Raw genomic sequence first — 20002 nt, 5'->3', positions numbered from 1 at the left:
GGATATGTAGGCGGAGGTGTCAACCATATGCATTTGAGGTCCTGGCAGAGGACAGACATCCCTGTGTAGAACTCTTGGAAGTCCAAGAGTACTGGCCTATGTATATTTGTAGGATATAACATATTTTAACAGTTGGTTAACTTTTAAATATTTGTGTGGTTTTTTTTTAAAAGGTACTTGGACTTCTGTTTGTCTTCTTGTCTTGGACCCTGCAAATATTTCGACCAGATTCATCCAAATGGCCCCGGGATTCCTAAGGGACAAATGTGATCATCCAGAATTTTCCTCTCACCAACTGAGATGGTAGACCAGTAGGATGTTCTATCTAGGGTCACGTGACTAGGTAGTGACCTGGGACGCAGCCACCTCTCTACAGCATACCAAAGTCAGCCTGATTTAAAAGAAAATAACCAGGGCTGGCGTACTCAGAGACGTGGGGGTCTGGGCAATAGGGCTCTCTGTGCTTCCCACGTGCTCATTCTCTGCCACCATCTCCCACCTTACCCTGTCAATCGAATTACATTCATTTTGCCCCTAATCACTTCTGAATATGCCAATATCTGCAACACCCCAACCGGATGATCTCAGGTCCAGAGTCAAAATCAGATTTCTAAGTAACCCTGGTACTGTTCAGGGTACCTCCCAACACTAGGTGCACAGGTGGCCCACAGCTATCGGCATTCAGGACAACTGCTGCCGCACAGCCATTCCTTGGGCTCCGACCAAGTAAGTTCTCAGTGAAAAAAGCTACACCAGAGAGTTAAATGTAGCTCAGGCACACGGCCTTCAGAACTGAGGTGTGCCACCCCTCTCCTGAGGCCCTCACCATAGCCCCCCACGGCTTCTAGAGCACCCACTGGTCCCTCCCAGGGCCCTGCAGACTCCCCCACCTCACCCTCATCCCTCTGCTCTGTGTGGAAAACTTGTTCTTTTTTGCTCAACTGTGTTGCTTCTCAACCTTCTCCTAAGCTACCTGTGCAGCTGTATTCCCCTCTTGTATCCCCATGTATAACTCAGACTGCTTCTGCACCCCTAGGTCCCCCGTGAACCATCTGTAAGTTGATCTGGATCGGGAGGGCAATTTACCACAGCTCCCCCTCAAACCTCTACTCTGAGAACAGAACACAACAGCTTTCTTGTTATTCAGTCACTACCCTAATACTGGATGTTAACAGGAATTTTATTGAAAATTGGACATTAAATAATTTACTTTTCATTTCACAATTAAATTGGTTCAATAGCAACTATGTTGTCATAGAAAGAGTTCCATATTTCTACGGTAATCCTTGGTTATTTGCCTGGTTTGTCACTGTTCAGCTTTACTTTCTTAATAAAATAACATCATCCATGGTGCATGACCCGTCAGTCATGCCTGGTTCAGAGGAGAGCCTGGGCGCTGTGTAAGCGGAGGTAGCACTGCTGTGACTCATGCCAGCAGGGGAGCTGTGTTCCCACCCCCACAGAAGCTCAGAGACGGCGTTCATTGGAGTCCGTATTTATCGAGTGCCTCCCCGTGTCAGTTTCTGTGCCAGGATGCGAGAGAGACACAGCCCCACTGTGGAGATCTCAATCTAATGTGGAAAACACAGAAAACCCAAAACAAATAAGCAAAGGATAAACACTGTCACAGGGCTGTGAAAGTAACAAATGAGTGTCAGGGCAGAAAGAAAGCATCTATTTTAGACAGAAGGAAAGCTGGAGGCCTGGGCATTTAAGCTGAGATTTAGAAAGCAAAAAATGGAGATGTGGGTCAGAGGGAAGAGTCCACGAGAAGACCCTGAGATGGGAAGAAAACTCAGCAGGTTCGGGGAACTGAATGAAGATATTGGGGCTGAGGCTTAGCGAGGGAAGGCTGTCAGAGAGGTGGGCAGGGAGAAGTCTCCCGGGACTATGAGAAGCACAGTAAGGATTTGGGGTTTTAAGCAGGGAAGCAGCATGATCTGATTGGTGTTTTTAAAAGACTGTGGTAGCCCTGGTTGGTGTGGCTCAGTTGGCTGGGCATTGTCCTGTGCACTGAAGGATTGCTGGTTCGATTCCCAATTAGGGCACATGCTAGGGTTATGAGCTCGAACCCTGGTGGGGGCTGTGCAGGAGGCAGCTGATCGATGTTTGAGATGTTTTTCTTTCTCTCTCTAAAAATCAATTAAAAATATATTTTTAGACTGTGGCTGCCATGAGATTATCAATGATTTTATTAGTACCCATGGGCCCAAGTTGCCGTCTATAGCTGCAGAACCTGGACAGGTGAGTGGTATCCACTTTTTCCTCCAAAGGGCTCAGGATCGAGAGCTAAGGAGGAAGGTTTTCCTGTCTTGAGTCTGTCATGCCTATCTCACAGCCTTCCCAGGTCTGTCATAGTGTTTCTCTCACTGGACCACCAGCTCCTTGAGGGCAGGGCAGGGTCTTACTCACTGTGGTCCCAGCACCTGGCACTCGGCTCTGCACAGAGGAGGTCAATGCTGGATGAATGAGTGATTTACTGCACTACCTCTCACGGTAACATCTAGGAGCACAGCCAATGCCTAGACGTGGAGTAGACTTCTGCAGCCGGTAAAGCCCTGGCCTAAGAGCATTCATGCTTATCGGACCTTCTCTTGGGCACAACTCTACTTCATACTCCCAAAACTTTCTTTGGGAGTTAAGAATTCTTTTTTTTTTTACAGAACTAATTGGAGTACCACCACACTCTAGGTATTCATTTAATTAGCCTCCACGCTTCTTTGTTACTTAGTTAATAAACTTTATTTTGGGGAGCAGTTTTTAGGTTCACAGAGGAAAGCACAGAGAGTTCCCATATACCCCTTCGCCCCACACTGACAATCTCCCCCTCTATCCCACAGCAGAGTGGTACATCTGTTACAACCAATGAGCCTACACGGATATCACTATCACCCACAGCTTAGCGTTTACATTAGACCTCCCTCTTGGGGGTGTGCATTCTATGGGTCTGGACAAATGTCTACACGGACATGTATCCATCAGCCATGATTCTTTTAAACACTGAATCTAATATGGGCTTACTTCCCATTCCCAGGTCAGTTCCCTGGCTTGGCCTTCCAGGACATACATTAGGAGCACCTTTGTCCCAAGAGGCGCCACCCGTGGTCCTTACCTTTCTTTTCTCCAGTGAAAGGCACAAAGTCTTCCCTGTCTTTCTGTTCCAAAGCCTCCTTCTCCAGGTACATGAGGAGGTGCTCGCGGTCAAAGGGGCCGGTGGCTGCTTTCTGGGTCTGGTCTTTCTGCCGGAATCCGGCTGGCAGCAGGGCACTCTGGTGAGACAGAGGTGTGAGCAGGAAGGAAGGTGCCTGCCCAACGGATACTCTGTTACCTCCCTCCTCTGCTGCACACGGGGAGGTGTGAGCTAAGGGTGGGGTTCTTTGGCACATCCGAGGCCCTACCTGCTCTAATTCCTGTGCTGAGGAGAGAAGGGCTGCCGAATGCAGGCAGCACACATGTGGCTGGAGCAGCTTCTGGGACTTCTGCAGCTGCCTTCTAGAACGTGACAGCGCATGGCCAGCCTCCCTCCACAGCCTCATAGATCCCACTTAGGTTTGGCCACATCTGCACCCAAGGTGCTCCCAGGCAGTCATACGGAGATTCTACAAAGGAGCCCATATGGCTATTCTCTCTTATTTCCAACCCTTCTCCTGGGGCAACAGCCAAGCGGGTAAGTGAACATTATGGTACCTGCCTGATTAAGTTTAGAAATTCCTTCCTAAAGTTTAAACAATACAATCAGAATACTTATATTTTTAAAAGTAAATACAGTATCCAAAGCACCTGCCACATCAGATTATCATACAGATAATTTTTAGTGACATTTTTATTTATAGTAAAACCATTATTTTGGATGCCACGGATTCTAAGTTTAAGCAAATACCAGCAGGTCTGAAGGAAACACTGTAACAAGTTACTTAGCTTTTCAAGAGCCCATGAAAATATTAGTGTACTTGATAATATCAAGAGCATTTGCTCCACTTAAGTGTATTTGATATTATGGTCAGTTATCCTAATCTACCTATTGTTGTAGGATCACCAAAGATTTCAAGTTATTTATACATTTTAAAAAAAGATTTTTTATTGATTTTGAGAGAGAGAGAAAAGGAGAGGGAGAGAGAGAAACAGCAATGTGAGAGTGAAACATCGATTGACTGCCTCCTGCACACCCGCTACTGGGGATTGAGCCTGCAACCTGGGCATGTGCCCTGACCGAAATCAAACTGGCAACCTTTCGGTGCACAGGATGATGCCCAACCAACTAAACCACACCGGCCATTTGAAAGAAACTAGATATAGAAAAGATCTGCTTTTGGGGTTAAAGACCTGGTTTAAATATAATCTCTGACATTTACTAGTATGGATCTTAGGTAAATTACTTCTCCTAGTTTATCCCCTCATTTATGAAATGGGGATAATACACTTTACCTAAGGGGCTTTTATGTCCAGCAGAATGTGTGATTCACAGAAGAAACTCAGTAAGATTTGTTCCTTTTCTCTCTTTCCCTTTTTTTTCACCCAAGCCAGACTAGTCTTTTATCAATCCATGGAAACTACTTTTCCCCATTTACATTAAATTTGTTTTTGAGAAATACATTTGCCATATCGTATTATAGATTGTGGTTACTGAGATTCTCCATAAATTTTGTAGAGTAAGTGACTCAGGACCAATCAGGGAAGAACACAGAATTTGCATTTGGAGCTAAGGGATTTCTACACTATTGTTTAAGGACGTGCCACGCCATTTATCCGGGACTATCACTAACCACACTGCTTCAGTTCCAGGTCACTAACCTCAGGATCTAGGTCATCCAGAACATTTTCCAAGTGTTTCAATTCCTCTTCTGAGAGTTTTCCAAGAAGCTCATCTTCATCAATGTTCTTATATTTCTCCAACTCTTTTTGAAAAGGGAGCGCCATGGTTTCTCAGATGCCCTTCTCATGGGCCGTGAACATTTAAATGGGCCAGCTTCCTGAGACCTCAGAATGCCACTAATAAGAAAGAAACACTGTTATCTCCTTTCTGCAAACAGGATTTATTAACAGGACACAAGACTATGCTATCTGCCAGTGGAGTCTCTCTACTGAACGAATAATTCAACAAAAAAAGGTAACATTACCTTCATTTGTAGAGCAACCTGACCACTTACAAAGTATTTTCATATATATTATTTTACTTACTTAGATCTTTACAACAACCTGGAAAGAAAGCCTGGACAGACACTAATAACCTATTTTACTGATAAAGAGTGTGAGATGGAAAGTGGCTAAGTGCTTTGCTTGAGGCTCCAGAACTGAGATGTGCGTGGCCTTCTGATTCCCAGGGTAGTGAGTGCCTTCCCACTATACTACTCTGCCTCCTCCAGCTTTCCACAGAACACAGTGAAGAACAATGCACCAATTGTACGGCAGTTGTGAGCAGCACACTTGTGTCTTTTCAGAGAAAGAGTAATGTGAAGAATACAAAATGGGGTTCATTCAGAAAGAGAGTTTGGAACACCCATGTGAGAAAGCATTGTCCAGCAGCCCCCCTGCCATTAGACTAAGGAGCTTCTAAAATCCTGGCTGCATGCTCACCCTCTCCACTGTTCTCCTCTCTGTTCTTCTTTCCTCCTCTCCCATTCTCTTTTAGTCCTACTTCCTTTTTGTTTCCTGGGCCATCCTGCTCAATTCTTTCCATTCCTAGTCCATTCCCCTTTCAATCCCCTCTTTTTATACCATCTCACCCCTAAACTTCCACTCACAGTGAAATTTTTACTCAATCCCTTCTTCTTTGCAGAGGATTTTATAGGTATTCCCTAGAAAGATAATACTGCATTCAGGAAATAACAAATGTACTCAACTGATTGTGTTTCTCCTTAGGAGGTATTACTATCTGTTAAATCTTTCAAGGCAATTAATATTTGCTGTATGCCCACTAATTACCAGGCAGAGTTCTGGAAAACAGGAATACAAAGGCAAACAAGATATGACCCTTCCCCAAGAAGATCACAGCTCAGTGAGACACACAAATAGGATAAGTGTTATAACAAAGTTAATGTATAAAGTAGGTTTAAAACATATAAGGAGATACTTATTGGATAAGGGGATCTAGGGTTTGAGGGGACACTGTGAAAAAGAGGTTGAGTTTGAAACTTGAAGGAAGAGGTCATAGAGGTCATAGGGTAGACATGAGTGGGGAAGGGTCATTCTTAGGAAAAAAGGAACAGTGTAAACAAAGGCACAAAGAAAGATAAGAAAGTACATGGTAAGTTGGGGAATGCTTGTGTGTCTAGAGGGGAGAGTTGCCAGGAGGGAAGAGGAAAGACAAGGAAGACATCTGTGAAGGGCCTTCCCTATATGCCTTGCCTAGGAACCCTGGCTTCATTCTGTTGGGAGATAAGGAGCCACTCCAAAATTTTAAAGTAGAGGAATGATCTGAGAATCCCTGTTTTTAATAAGATAATTCAAACAGTAAGAATGAAAAACGGTTTGGCATGGAAAGAATGTTGTTTCCCTCTCCTTATTAATTCAACTATTCACCATATTCAAGTTTGTGGTTTTCTATTTGTGTCATTTCCATATGTAATGTAATTCTCTTTCCCTTTCATGAGCCCACCTTCTTTCAGTTTCAATGGCTATATTCCAGTAAAAACAAAACAAAATTCATCCCACTAAAGTCAGAGAAACCAACTACACCACATACACTTTGTTCTGGTCCCAGCTACCACCAATTTACTGTGTGACTATGGACAAGGATCTCAATCAGCCAGGCTCTTAGGCATCAAACATATTGGTTAAACTACCTTACCTACAGATTCTAAGATGAACAGTTTCCCACAATTTAACATTCTGAAATTGACATTTATCTTACAATTGATGGCTCTCATCCACTGACACAGCAGCAGTCAAGAAAGACTTGTCACAGCCTACATATGCATAAATATCAAAAGCACCAGCTTCATAACTAGCAGAATAGGTGTCAGGGATTTGGGAAAAAATTCCAGGGACTCTTTAAAACCTAGTGGGGAGGAAGTGGGAGACGTGGCAACTCAAGTGTATTTAGCAACACTCCCAAAGGAAGGTCCAGATTAGGCCAGTTCCATATAATTACAGAATGGTTTAAGACCCAACATCAATGACTTTTATAAAATTACAATTTTTGATGGCAAGGAGGAGGTACTGGATGGAAACAAAACTGACATTGATGACTATGAGTCAAAAAATGATTCAAAGAGTTGGAATCTGAACATGAAGTTTTAAGAATATCAGCCAATTAATTTCACTTGCATTTTCCCTTTTTATGTTGCACAGGGATGGTATGCTATTTCAAAAATCTGTGTATGTTCAGAGCAGCTTTATTTGTAACAGACAAAAACTGCAAACAACCTGAATGGTCATTAGTAGGTGGATGGATTAACAAAATGTGGTATGTCCACATAATGGAATCTACTCAGAAATAAAAACAAATGAACTATTGATACACATGATGATATGGATGAACCTCAAAATAATTATACTGAATGAAAAAAGCCAGACCCAAAGGAATGTATCCTATCTAATAAAAGAGTAATATGCAAATTGACCATCACTCCAACACGCAAGATGGCCATCCCATGTGGTCAAAGATGGCCGCCCCCATGTGGACACAAGATAGCTGCCACAAGATTGCCAGCAGGGGAGGGCAGTTGGAGGGAACCAGGCCAGCAGGGGAGAGCAGTTAGGGGCGACCAGGCTGGTAGGGGAGGGCAGTTAGGGGTGACCGGGTCGGCAGGGGAGGGCAGTTGGGGGCAACCAGGCCTGCAGGGGAGGGCAGTTGGGGGGACCAGGCTTGCAGGGGAGGGCAGTTGGGTGGAATCAGGCCTGCAGGGGAGGGCAGTTGGTGGCAACTAGGCCTGCAGGGGAGGACAGTTGGGGGGGACCAGGCCAGCAGGGGAGGACAGTTGGGGGGACCAGGCCTGCAGGGGAGGGCAGTTGGGGGCAACCAGGCATGCAGGGGAGGGCAGTTGGGGGGGGACCAGGCCTACAGGGGGAGGGCAGTTAGGGGCAATCGGGCCAGCAGGGGAGGGCAGTTAGGGACAATCGGGCTGGTAGGGGAGCAGTTAGGCATCGATCAGTCTGGCAGGGGAGTGGTAAGGGGTGATCAGGCTGGCAGGCAGAAGCAGTTAGGGGCAATCAGGCAGGCAGGCGAGTGGTTGGAAGCCAGCAGTCCTGAATTGTGAGAGGGATGTCCGACTGCCATTTAGGCTTGATCCCAGTCTAAACGGGCAGTTGGACATCCCTCGAGGGGTCCCAGATTGGAGAGGGTGCAGGCTGGGCTGAGGGACACACAACCCCCATGCACGAATTTCGTGCACCGGGCCTCTAGTATGATATAATTACATTTATCTAAAATTTTAGAATATGTAGACTGAGCTATATTACAGAAAGCAATTAAGTAGTTGCTTATAGATTGAAGGGAGGTAGGAAGAGACAGGGGGAGGAATTACAAAGGGGCAAGTATCACATGATCTCACTCATTTGTGGAATATAACATAATCTGATGAACAAAAATAAATCCAGAGACACAGAAGCATCGAACAGACCATCAAACCTCAGAGGGAAGGCAGGGGAGACTGGGTGACAGTGGGGGGTGGAGGGTGGGGGTTTAAGAGATAAACCAAAGTACTTGCATGCATATACTAGTAAGCATAACCAATGGACAAAGAAAATAGGGGGGTGAAGGCCTGGGCTGGAAGGAGGGGTGGGCTAGCGGGGATAAAGGGAATATATGTAATACTTTCAACAATAAGAATTAAATTAAATTAAATTTTTTTTACTAATTTGTAAAAAAAAAAAGTACAAATTAGTAGGTACAGAAAAGTCGTGGGGATGTAAAGTACACCATAGGAAATATAGCCAGCAATATTATAATAACTATGTATGGTGTTAGATGGTACTAGATTTATCAGGATGATCACTTTGTAAGTTATATAAATGTCCAATCACTGGGTGGTGCACCTGATACTATACTGTACCTCAACTCTAATTAAAAAATAAAAGTATATTATTAAAAAAGAGGCAATTTGGGGGTTATGAACTACCTTAATTGTGCTGATAGTGTCATAGATGCATGCGGATGTCAAAACGTATCAAACTGTATACACTTTAAATATGTGCAATTTATTGTATGTCAATTAAAAGTCTTCAAAAATCTGTGTGTAAGGCTAAAATAGCTCTTTCAATAAAGTAAAAATTATATATTTAAGAAGGCCTGTACCGTATTTTAATCTTTCCTCAGTGGCACATAAAATATTCATGTGTTTACAATAGGCAGCATCTTAACATTGATAAGATTCTATTTGTATTGCTATTCCAGGACTCTACGACTATACCCCAACTCATCGTCTTCCCCGGAAACAGATTTGTTCTCCTGATTTTCTAGGTCGTACCAATAATCTACCAGTCAGTCACTTCCAAAGCTCAGATTCCTCCCCTTCCTTCCATGTCCAGTTGGTTAGCCCTCTTATAGAATCTTACTGCACTGTACTTTTCACACCATCCCTTCCTGTCATTCTTGTTTCAGACTTTTGTTCCGCTGGGCCTGGACTACTCTAATTGCATCTCGAAAGGTTTCTGTTCTTCTCTCTAAGCCACTCAGAGCACCACGGTCAGATCATCTTTCTTAACACTGCTAGCAAGCCACTACCTTGGTGAAGGACTTCCAATGGCTCCCCCTTCTCCACAGAAAAACATTCAGACAGTTTGTTTCAGATTTAAGATCCCATAAATCGGCTTTGTTCTGCCCTTCCTGTTTTCATTACTTTCCTAGGGAGCCCTCCAATTCAGTCAAAATGGTTTATTCGCTCTATGTTGTAGGCAGAATAATGCCGCCCTAAAGATGTCCACATGCTAATCCCCAGAACCTGGGAATGTTACTTACATGGCAAAGAGACCGGTGTGATTAAATACAAATTTTTAAAAAATACATTTTTATTTGTTTTACAGAGAAGAAGGGAGAGGGATAGAGAGTTAGAAACATCAATAGGAGAGAAACATCGATCAGCTGCCTCCTGCACACCCCCTACTGGGGATGTGCCCGCAACCAAGGTACATGCCCTTGACCAGAATTGAACCTGGGACCCTTCAGTCCTCAGGCCAACACTCTATCCACTGAGCTAAACCAGTTAGGGCAAATACAAATTTTTTAAATGGGGAGGTTATCCTAGATTATCTGGGTGGGCTCAACTAATCACAAGGGCTCTTAAAAGAAGAAAAAAGAAAACAGGAATCAGAGAACAAGCTGTGACCACAGAAGCAGATGCAATTGTTTTGAAGTTGGAGGAAGGGGCAGAGGGGCGAGGGGGGGGGGGGTCGGCGGGGGTCGGGGGGAGGCGAGGGAGGGGAGTGCTAGAGAAACTGGAAAAGACAAGGAAGTGGATTCTCCCCCAGAGCCTTCAGAAAGGAATGCATTGATTTTAGCCTGATGAAACCTGCTTTGGACTTCTAACTCCCCAAACTGTAAGATAATAAATTTGTGTTGTTTTAAGCCACCAAATTTGTGACAGCAGCGATAAGAAATGAATGCATGCTCTTATCCATACACTTCTATTTTCCCCACGTACTTATTCCGGATATCTTGTTTGCCCCTCCACATCCACTCCCCACCCTGCTCTGTGCCCCAGGAAGATGATGTATTTACATAGCATCAGTGGCTTCCTCGCTCTCTGGCTTTTGTTTGGCCAATAGGAGGCAAGTACCAGGAAACTGGAGGGCAGGGGGAGAGGGGAGGAAGGTGGGTCCAGAGGCCACATCTCCTATCAGGCAGCCTTCTCTGTACAGCCCTTGGGGTGGTGAAGGAGCTCTCTGGGGCTAGGGCCAGATTTCTGCCGTATTAGATTCCTTAAACCCTCCCCACATCTTTGTAAATAGCCTCTTTATTAAAATTCCTTCTAATTATTCAGTTTGAGTGTGTCCTCCGTTTTTTATTGGGACCTTGGCTGATATAGTAATATTACTTGGAATGTCCTCTGTTCTCATGGCTTATCCATGTGCTCTGGCTTAGATTCCAGCTCTGGGACCACAGACTGTCAGAGCTGACTGAGGCCTTAAAGATCACCCAGTCCAGCAGCATAGATGGTTTTCCTCCTACTTCTCTGATCACTGCATCTCGATCATATACAGATATATATATATATATGTGTGTGTGTGTGTGTGTGTGTGCGCGCACACACACACACACACACACACACATATATATTATTGATTTCAGAGGAAGGGAGAGGGAGATAGAAACATCAATGATAAGAGAGAATCATTGATTGGCTGCCTCCTGCAACCTGGGCATGTGCCCTGAGTGGGAATTGAACCAGCCATCTCTTGGTTCCTAGGTCGACACTCAACCACTGAGTAACACTGGCCGGGCTATTCAGTCTCTTTGCCAATTCCTCTTCTTCCACCTTAAATACTGGCAGGCTGCAAGGTCCTCTCTTAGAACTTGTTTTCTCACACTACACATTTTTCCTGGGGGAACTCATCTCCTCCAAAGTTTTAATTATTATCCATACCCCAAAGATCCTCAAATCTGTATCTTTGTTTTAGACTTTGTTCCCGAGGGCTAGATTTATATACTTCTTTTTCTTTTTTAAAAAAAATATGTTTTTATTGATTTCAGAGAGAGGAAGGGAGAGGGAGAGAGATAGAAACATCAGTGATAAGAGAGAATCATTGATTGACTGCCTCTTGCAAGCCCCCTACGTGGATCGAGCCTGCAACCCGGGCATGTGCCCTGACTGGGAATAGAAATGTGACCTCCTGGTTCATGGGTCAATGCTCAACCACTGAGCCACACCTGCTGGGCGAGATTTATATATTTTCAACTGCTGAACTAACATCTCTACTTGGCTGCCTCAGGCTTCTTCAGATGTCAGAAGTACTCTCATCATCTTTCCTTCCAAACAGCTTCTCCTCCTCTAGAATTTCTAACTTCTGGAGGTTGGCCCTGAAACCAGGGAGCCATTCTTGATACCTTGTCTTCCTTGTCTTCCTCTCCACCCATCAATCACCAAATCCTTTCTTTACCTAAATCTGTTAAGAACCCACCTACTTCACTGACCCATCCCTCTTACCCCTTTGATCTATTCGACAAATGACCAAAGAGATCTTTTTAAACAACTCTGCTCTAGTTATTAAAATTCTCCAGAGGCTTCCCATTGCCTGGAGGATACAGTTCAGATTCACAGTCTGGCCTCTGTCATCCTCACCAGCCTCATCCTGCACTGCACTCCCCACCGCCCCCCTAATCTCCTCCTGGCTCCAGCCTCCTGGACCACTTCCAGTTCCTGGATCATGCCTTATGTTGTTTGCTCCGAGCACTCCTACCCCCTCCTCCGAGGGCTCACTGCTGTCTTACTCATCTTCTAGTCTCAATGCAAGCTTCAACTCCTCAGAGAGGCCTTGTTCGGACCCCCAGGCAAGGTCTGAGTTACTCTCCATCCCCATGGCATACCCCTCAGTCAGAGCTGTCCTTGACTTTATTGCAATTGCTTATCTTATCTTTGTCTTCCTTGCTTATCTTTGTGAGGGTGGGGACTTCAGTCACTGTTGTAATCCTGGCTCTCAGCACAGGCCTTGAACCAGAGTAGGCATCCAACAAATATTGTGCAACAAATGTCTGATGAAGGAAATGAGCTAAGAGAGGTGAAGGGACCCACTGGTCCAGAGCTCACTCCTATATCCACTGCCTCTACCCTCTGTCACGGAATTTTCTGAGGCCACATAAGCCCATAGAAGTTGCTTTGCTTCCTCAACTCGCATCGCCTATGTTAACAATTTGCTGTTCATTCCTTGCTCTCCCATTATCTTTTCATGTGTGTTACATCTATGGTTCTCTCTCCAAATACACCACAAACTCTCAGAGGACAGGGACAATATCAAAATTCTTTATATTCCTTCTCCAGCTCAGGTTTGCATATTCATTCAACAAATATCTATTGAAAGTCATGTTTTCCAGACACTGCTGGGACAACAGGAGCAAATAAAACAGATGATAGCCTATGCCCCAAATGAGCTTATGGTTTAGCAGTGAGAGAGACAATTAATTAAGTAGTTACAATAACATGGTTTTTAAAAATATTTTTATTGATTTTTAGAGAAAGAAGAAAGGAGAGGGAGGGAGAGAGAGAGAAACATCAATGTAAGAGTGCAACATGGATCGAGCCCACAACCCAGGCATGTGCCCTGACTGGGAATCAAACCACCAACCTTTTGGTGCATGGGACAACACCCAACCAACTGAACCACACCAGCCAGGGCTACAATCATATGTTAATACTATGGAACAGTACCTGGTAAAACTGCATTTGTTGTGTCAATGTACCAAGGGATCGCAAAGCCAGAGGAGAAAAAATAAAAGGTGCATCCTCTTGGAGTACAACTTTGAGTTGAAGATTTGGGGAAAAGCTAGTTATTATTTTTTAATAACAAGTACAAATACACTATGGAGAAGAATGCAGCATTCACATAGCCTTTAAAATCAAGTCGCAGATTTCTGGCTCATGGCTGACCTGCTTTAGCCCCACCCAGGCCCAGAAGGGTTCATATTTATCCTCTCCTCCTGTTAGTGATGCCACAGTGGAAAGTTTGCAAAGCACTGCCACGGCCTCACCTTCAGAAGAGTTTCTGTCCCATGGCAAATGCTCAACATGCAACAAGATACTAATGTGCACCCTGGAATGAAGCAAGGCCAAATACAGCTTCAGGAATCCAGGTGGGCACACACGTTCTGAGCCAAGTCAGGAAAATGGAAAACAGGAGTAGGGACTTGAGCTGAAGAAAGAATGACTTGGGCTCTCTTGTAACTCTTACTATTACCTAAAGGTACAGGCCCTGAGAAGGAAATCAAGGAGTGTGGCTTTCTTTGCTTTTCTTTCCACTACCTTCTTTGTGTAACTGGTATGAAAAAGGAAAATCAGATACAACACGAAGTGTCCAGCCTTTGGCCCTGCCTATACGCAAAGACTAATAACCAAAGCCAAAACAAGAAGCCCTATGTATTAAAATCAATCCAAACCAGAGAGTAATTTTTACAAAAGAACAAACAAAAACTACTTGTAAAAACTTAGTGAAAAGACTATTTGTGCTTAACTTGCCAATCTTACAACACAAAAGTTAGGATAGCTCAAATTGTGCTTTGGCATAGCTCAAATTGTGCTTTAAAAGTCTCCTTTTATTTTTTAAAAAATATATTTTATTGATTTTTTTTACAGAGAGAAAGGGAGAGGGATAGAGAGTGAGAAACATCGATGAGAAAGAAACATCGATTAGCTGCATCCTGCACATCCCCCACTGGATGCCCTTGACCGGAATCGAACCCGGGACCCCTCCGTCCGCAGGCTGATGCTCTATCCACTGAGCCAAACCAGTCAGGCTAAAAGTCTCCTTTTAAAACAATGTGCCCACCAGTGACCATTCCCCTCTAGGTTCAGAAGATGGAAGGCTAAAAGCATGAGCCCTGGAGTCAACCAGCCCTGGGTTTAATGGTAATAGATCTATGAATGGGTGACAAATCTCTGAGCCTCTGTTCCTTTCTCTATAAAATGAGCAAAAACCAGCACTATCTCAGAAGGTGGAGATGGTGCTAAATGCGATCGTGTGTGTACTAGGTTCAGTGTCTACCACATGCAAACCCTCAGTCAAAACCATTTCTCATTTGTCCTTGGTCTGGGGGTAATCTCCTATTTGAGGTATTTGTTCCCTCTGTTATCCTTGTCAGGGTCTGTTGAATAGAGAGAGGCAGCATCCTATAAGAGCTCTGAGTCAGTGTTGCCAGGTGTAGCAAGCCACCATGTGTAGGCTTTCGAAAATATGAGATAGGTTTCCACCTGGGTAGGAAGTAGCCAAGAAACTTCTTGGCTTGTAGCAGAAGCTCCTTAGCATGAAAGTCTTGCTGTCTGCCCAGACTGCCACCTGGTTTCTAATTCTCTTGTCAGGTTCTACTCCCTGCTGCTGCTTTCCCGCTTTGTCTGCCCCTATTGTCCGTCTGCTGGGGAGTCCCTGTTTCTACCTCCTTGCATTCCACTTGGGTATCTGTGTCATCTTAGTTTTTAACTGCTTATTGGTGCTAGCCATGTTTTCTCCTCTTGCCTTCAGGAAGTTATGAGCTTTTCAATTCCTGACTGACTGGCACTATGGGTTCCCTACTTTTTGTCTTTTGACTCACTTCTGCCTGCTTATGTAGTTTTTGACCCACCTATCTGGTCTCTTTCTCTGATATCGGTATCCCAGGTTTTGACCAATGCTTTGTTATGACTTATGGGTATTGTGTGGACCTTGACTCACGAATGCTTACCAAGTGATGCAAAACAATTAGCAACTGGTATGGAATGGTTGTCAGCTATACACAACAGAGATGGTCTTCCTTGCATATACTGGCAGAACAGCAGCCCAGCTCACCAGACTCTGGACCCCTCCAACCACTCTGATGAGAGGCCTCCTGTTTCTTCCTTAGGACTGGTGCCTCAGATTTGCTTCTTACTCCTATGTCCAGGCTTGGCACGGCTAGCCTTTTGCCCTGTTTCATCAACTCCTGTTATCCACAGTACTAGAGGTGATCTTCTCATTCCCACTCTGTTCAGCTGTCACTAGGGAAATCCAGGATACTGGCAAACCACATGAAAGAGATGCCAAAACAGGAGGGCAAAACTTAAAAACAGGAATATATATATATATTTCAGGGATAGCAAAAATATCATTGTAACAAAAGGTTCTGTTTGGGCACATGAAGGAGGTAATCGATGTGTTTCTCTCACATCGATGTTTCTCCCTGTCTTTCCCTCTCTTTTCCACTCTCCCTAAAAATCAATGGAAAAATATCATTGGGTGAGGATTAACAAACAAACAAACAAACACAAGTTATTTCTGTTTTCTTGGTCTGGAAATAGGAAGTCTCTTTGGCACATGCCTTCTATGAACCTTTTTGAACCACTTATAGTCTATAAGGAAATATTTGGTTGTATGTGATTTACAAATAAAGGGAATGAAAGGAAACCCTACAAATTCTGTTCTATCAAAAAGCTGAATTTTTTTCCTCCAACACTTCCCTAACTCAAAATAAAAAGAGCAACCACCTGGGATGTCCTTCTACGTTTACACAGATCTTGAACATAGAGAGGAAAGGGACAGTATTTCAAGATGGTTCTTGCGTAGGTCTAGAATTTCTAAGGTTTGGGAATTATTAATATTTGAGGTTAGAGTTAGGAGATGGGGTGTTCTAAGACAGTGGTCGGCAACTCATTAGTCAACAGAGCCAAATATCAACATTACAATGATTGAAATTTCTTTTGAGAGCCAAATTTTTTAAACTTAAACTTCTTCTAATGCCACTTCTTCAAAATAGACTCGCCCAGGCCGTGGTATTTTGTGGAAGAGCTACACTCAAGGGGCCAAAGAGCCGCATGTGGCTCGCGAGCCGCAGTTTGCCGACCACGGTTCTAAGACAATGATGGATAGTAGCCAAAATAAACCAAAAAAAGGGAACTTTCCCTGACCCCACTCATACCTGCAATAGGATTTCCATGTTGGGAACTTGAATACACAGATTTACAATGAGTTCCCCACAGCTTCACTGCAGGGGAAGTCACCAACCACACAGCCCCCTACAGTGCTTTCTCCTTATTTATTTTATTAATATCCCCCAATTATTTTATTTAAAGAGTTTCAATCTACCAAAAGGCAAAAGAATAATACAGTAAGTACCTGTATACCCCTGTCTTTGATTCACCAAATGTCATCCCTTTGCTGTATTTCTGAGCTTGCTCCCCTACTCTTAGACCTTTTTTCCTGAACCAGCTGAAAGTTGCAGATGTCATAACACTTTGCCTCTAGCACCCACATCTCAAAAGAATAAGGGCAGTGTCCTACGCAACCACAGCACCACTACTCCACCTAAGGAAATTAAAAGAAATTCCATAATATTATCTAATATTCAGTCCATAGTCAACTTTCCCCAATTGTCACCAAATAATCTTTTATTTTTATTTATTTATTATTTTTTAGAGAGAGTGGAAGAGAGAGGGAAAGACAGAGAGAAACATCGATGTGAGAGAAACACATTGATTGGTTGCCTCCAGCACACGCCGTGACCACGGCACGGGCTGGGGAGGAGCCTGCAATTGAGGTATGTGCCCTTGACGGGAATCGAACCCAGGACCCTTTGGTCTGCAGGCCAACACTCTATCCACTAAGCCAAACCGGCTAGGGCCAAATTATTTTTTATAGCTTTTTTTCCCCCTGATCTAGGATCCCAAGTTCACATACCCGAATTGGTTGCCACATCACTTGAGTATTTTAATCTACCACACTCCCCCTTCCTCCAGTCTTTTTGGCAAGAACACTCCATAGTGAAGTTATGGCCTTATTGTATCCGACAGGAGACCCATTCTAGGTACTGGTAAGCCTGATCATTAGGTTAAAGTGACAACCTCCTCATCTCTACACTGTAGGGGCACAGGTTTCCTAGGTCATCTCTGGTGAGATACTTTGAAATAATGTGAGAGTCCTGTTCTCCAACAACCTTTCGCTCGGAGGTTTTGTGCCTTGGATGAGTCCTGGTCTGAATCAGTTCTGGCAGGGCTGGCATTGCACTGGTTTTCTGGCCCTCTCATGCCTTCTACTGTGCAGTATTTATTATTCACATAAATCCGCCAGCACCTGTCCTCGGTTTCCTCAGGGTATATTCTCTCTGGTTACTTCTTGCTGGGCTTTTCCCCCACAGCCTTACTGACACGTCTACCATTGCTGCCTCGCCCTGACCTCACCTTCAGCAAATAAAAAACGAACATAACATGTTGCCTACAAAATTTACAGTAATCTACAAAAATGAAAACAGTGGTTACGCATATTTATTGGGTTAAAGAGAGTAGAGGAAATCACTTTTTTAAAAGATTAGATTGCCTACGCACTAACAATCTTTGCTCCTCACTAGGGTAAAGCCACTTGTTCTGTCACAACCAGACTTTTCGTGATGGCGCTGAACAGAGAGAGCATCCTCATCTCTTCAGTTCCCTGATATGAGTCCTGGGAAGACAGAGGTTTAGAAATCATTTACTCAGAGGTCCCATTTTACCTGGAGGAAGAGGCTCAGAGAGGTGAAGGGACTTGCCCAGAGTCCCTCGGCTTCTTAATGGTAGAGCCAGGGCAAGAACCCATCTTAAAAACACCTGCTCCGATGTTCTTTTCATTCCCTTTCCAAGTGCCTCGTGATTCAGATGTTTAAAGGGCAGGATGAAGCCGTACCATTTCATTGCTAATTTGCATTTGGCCTGCATCACCTCTGGATACTTTAAGTAACAATTCCCATTAGGATAATTTTATTAATATTATTATCATGGCATTTAAAAATCAATCTTAATTTCTGCACATCAACGGAAAATTTAAGGAGACTCATGGGAGCGCTTGCTACCATTTCTTTAACCAGGAAAAATGTAAGGGTCCCGAGGACCTGCATCAGGCCGCTCTCTGAAAGCTGAAACGCCTGTGGGTGACAGCTCCGGAGATCTTAGAAAAGGACGTTAGCCGGGGTCCACCCTTCCCCGTTGCCCAAGGTAACGGTGCAGGGAGAGGCGATGCAGGGAGTGGCGTAAACCGGGCTCCAGGCGCTTGTCAAACGTTCACAGGAGAGGAGAAAGTGGGAAACAAAGCCCAGGGTGGAAAAACCCAGCCCGCAGCCCGGGGAGGGCAGGAGACCGCGCCCTCGCTGCTGCGGCACGGCGGCTGCAGAGGCTGCGGAGCGGCAGTGCCAGGCGTGGGACCCTGCCTCCCGCCCGCGCAGCCCGGTGCAGCGCTCTCCTCGGCGCAGCCCCGCGCAGCCCGCGCGGCCGGGAGGCACGAGGCGGCCCCGCGCTCCGCGCCCAGCCGGTCGGCGGAGCGCCGACGCCGCGGAGCATCCTCCAGCTGCAGGAGGGCGCGGCCATCCCCCGCGCTGCGGACCGGGGCTGCACCCCGCGCCGGGTCCCGGCTGGCCCCCACCCAGCCCCTGCGCGCTCACCCGTTCGTGCGTCCATCCCGGAGCCGGCGGTGCGAGCCGTCCGTCAGTCAGCCCCGAGAGAGCGGGGCCACTCGCAGGGCGCGCCGTGGCCAGGCGAGCGCGCGATCAACAGGCGGCTCCCGGCCGGCGGGCACGGCGCCCGGCGCGCGGCAGCAGCGGAGCAGGCTGGGAAGCGTAGTTTCGAGCGGCGCGCCGGGGCCGCGCGGAGGCGAGACCCCCTGCCTGGTCCCCGCCGCCCGGGGTTCTCCATCCCTCCTCCCCTGCGTTTTCTCCCGGATTCTGCTTCCGAATCCCATAAGCGCTCTGCAGGCGAGGATAGCCTCAGCCTTGGGGAAAAGCTGCGCAGGCTCTTTGAGAAGCTGGGGCTACAGACAGGGGAGGGTGGCAAGGGCTCTTCAAGCTTGTGGGGAGCTGGAGGGTGCGTGAGCCAGTTCAGAGACAGACCAGGCTCAGATACAGACCAGGCCTGCCCTAGGTTTTACTGGCTTCCGCGGGCCTGGGGCGCAGGGAAAGAGGAGTAGCTGGGGTACATGCTTGGGAATGGGGAGGTGAGCGAGCAGATCTGAAGTTTGGGGGCGAGGGTGTTTGAGAGCCCACGCACATGCTGTGGCTTCATTAGACGTGAGGCTGGACAACTTAGCTCTGAGAGCCGTAGTATCCTTATTTGTAAAGCATGAGTTGTGAGGACCAAATGCGTAAGTAGGTGCCTATGTGAAAGCGCCTGTGCCTGGCACTTAGCACATGCTCAATAAAGGCTCCTTCCTTGGGAGCACAGGGACCTTCCCCGCCCTCCCCCCCCCCCCCCCCCCCCGCACACTTTTTACCCCCGAAAGCCTTACGTATAATGCTAAGCTAAAGAGAACTGGGCCGTGTTGGGCTGGGTAAATAAATGTTAAAACCAACCGGTTTGCCCTAGCTGGTTTGGCTCAGTGGATAGAGCGTCAGCCTGCGGACTCGAGGGTCCAGGTTCGATTCGGTCAAGGGCATGTACCTTGGTTGCGG

The 20002-nt window shown here is 45.7% G+C and overlaps 1 protein-coding gene across 1 annotated transcript in view; it reads right to left on the bottom strand.

Moving 5' to 3' along the window:
• TMOD2 (tropomodulin 2) overlaps positions 1-19130 on the bottom strand; it is a 56174-nt gene extending 37044 nt beyond the window's left edge. Inside the window, exons 1-3 of the mRNA XM_079769656.1 lie at positions 19001-19130; positions 4792-4989; positions 3113-3269 (exon numbers count right to left, since the gene is read on the bottom strand). Coding sequence (XP_079625782.1) covers positions 3113-3269; positions 4792-4917 — 283 coding nt within the window. The 5' untranslated portion in view covers positions 4918-4989; positions 19001-19130. The remainder of the gene's footprint in view (positions 1-3112; positions 3270-4791; positions 4990-19000) is intronic.
• Positions 19131-20002: the final 872 nt, after the last annotated feature.

The sequence above is a fragment of the Cnephaeus nilssonii genome (assembly GCF_951640355.1).
Source record: "Cnephaeus nilssonii genome assembly, chromosome: 4".
Lineage (NCBI taxonomy): Eukaryota > Metazoa > Chordata > Mammalia > Chiroptera > Vespertilionidae > Cnephaeus > Cnephaeus nilssonii.
This window is presented reverse-complemented; position numbering and strand designations above follow the sequence as displayed.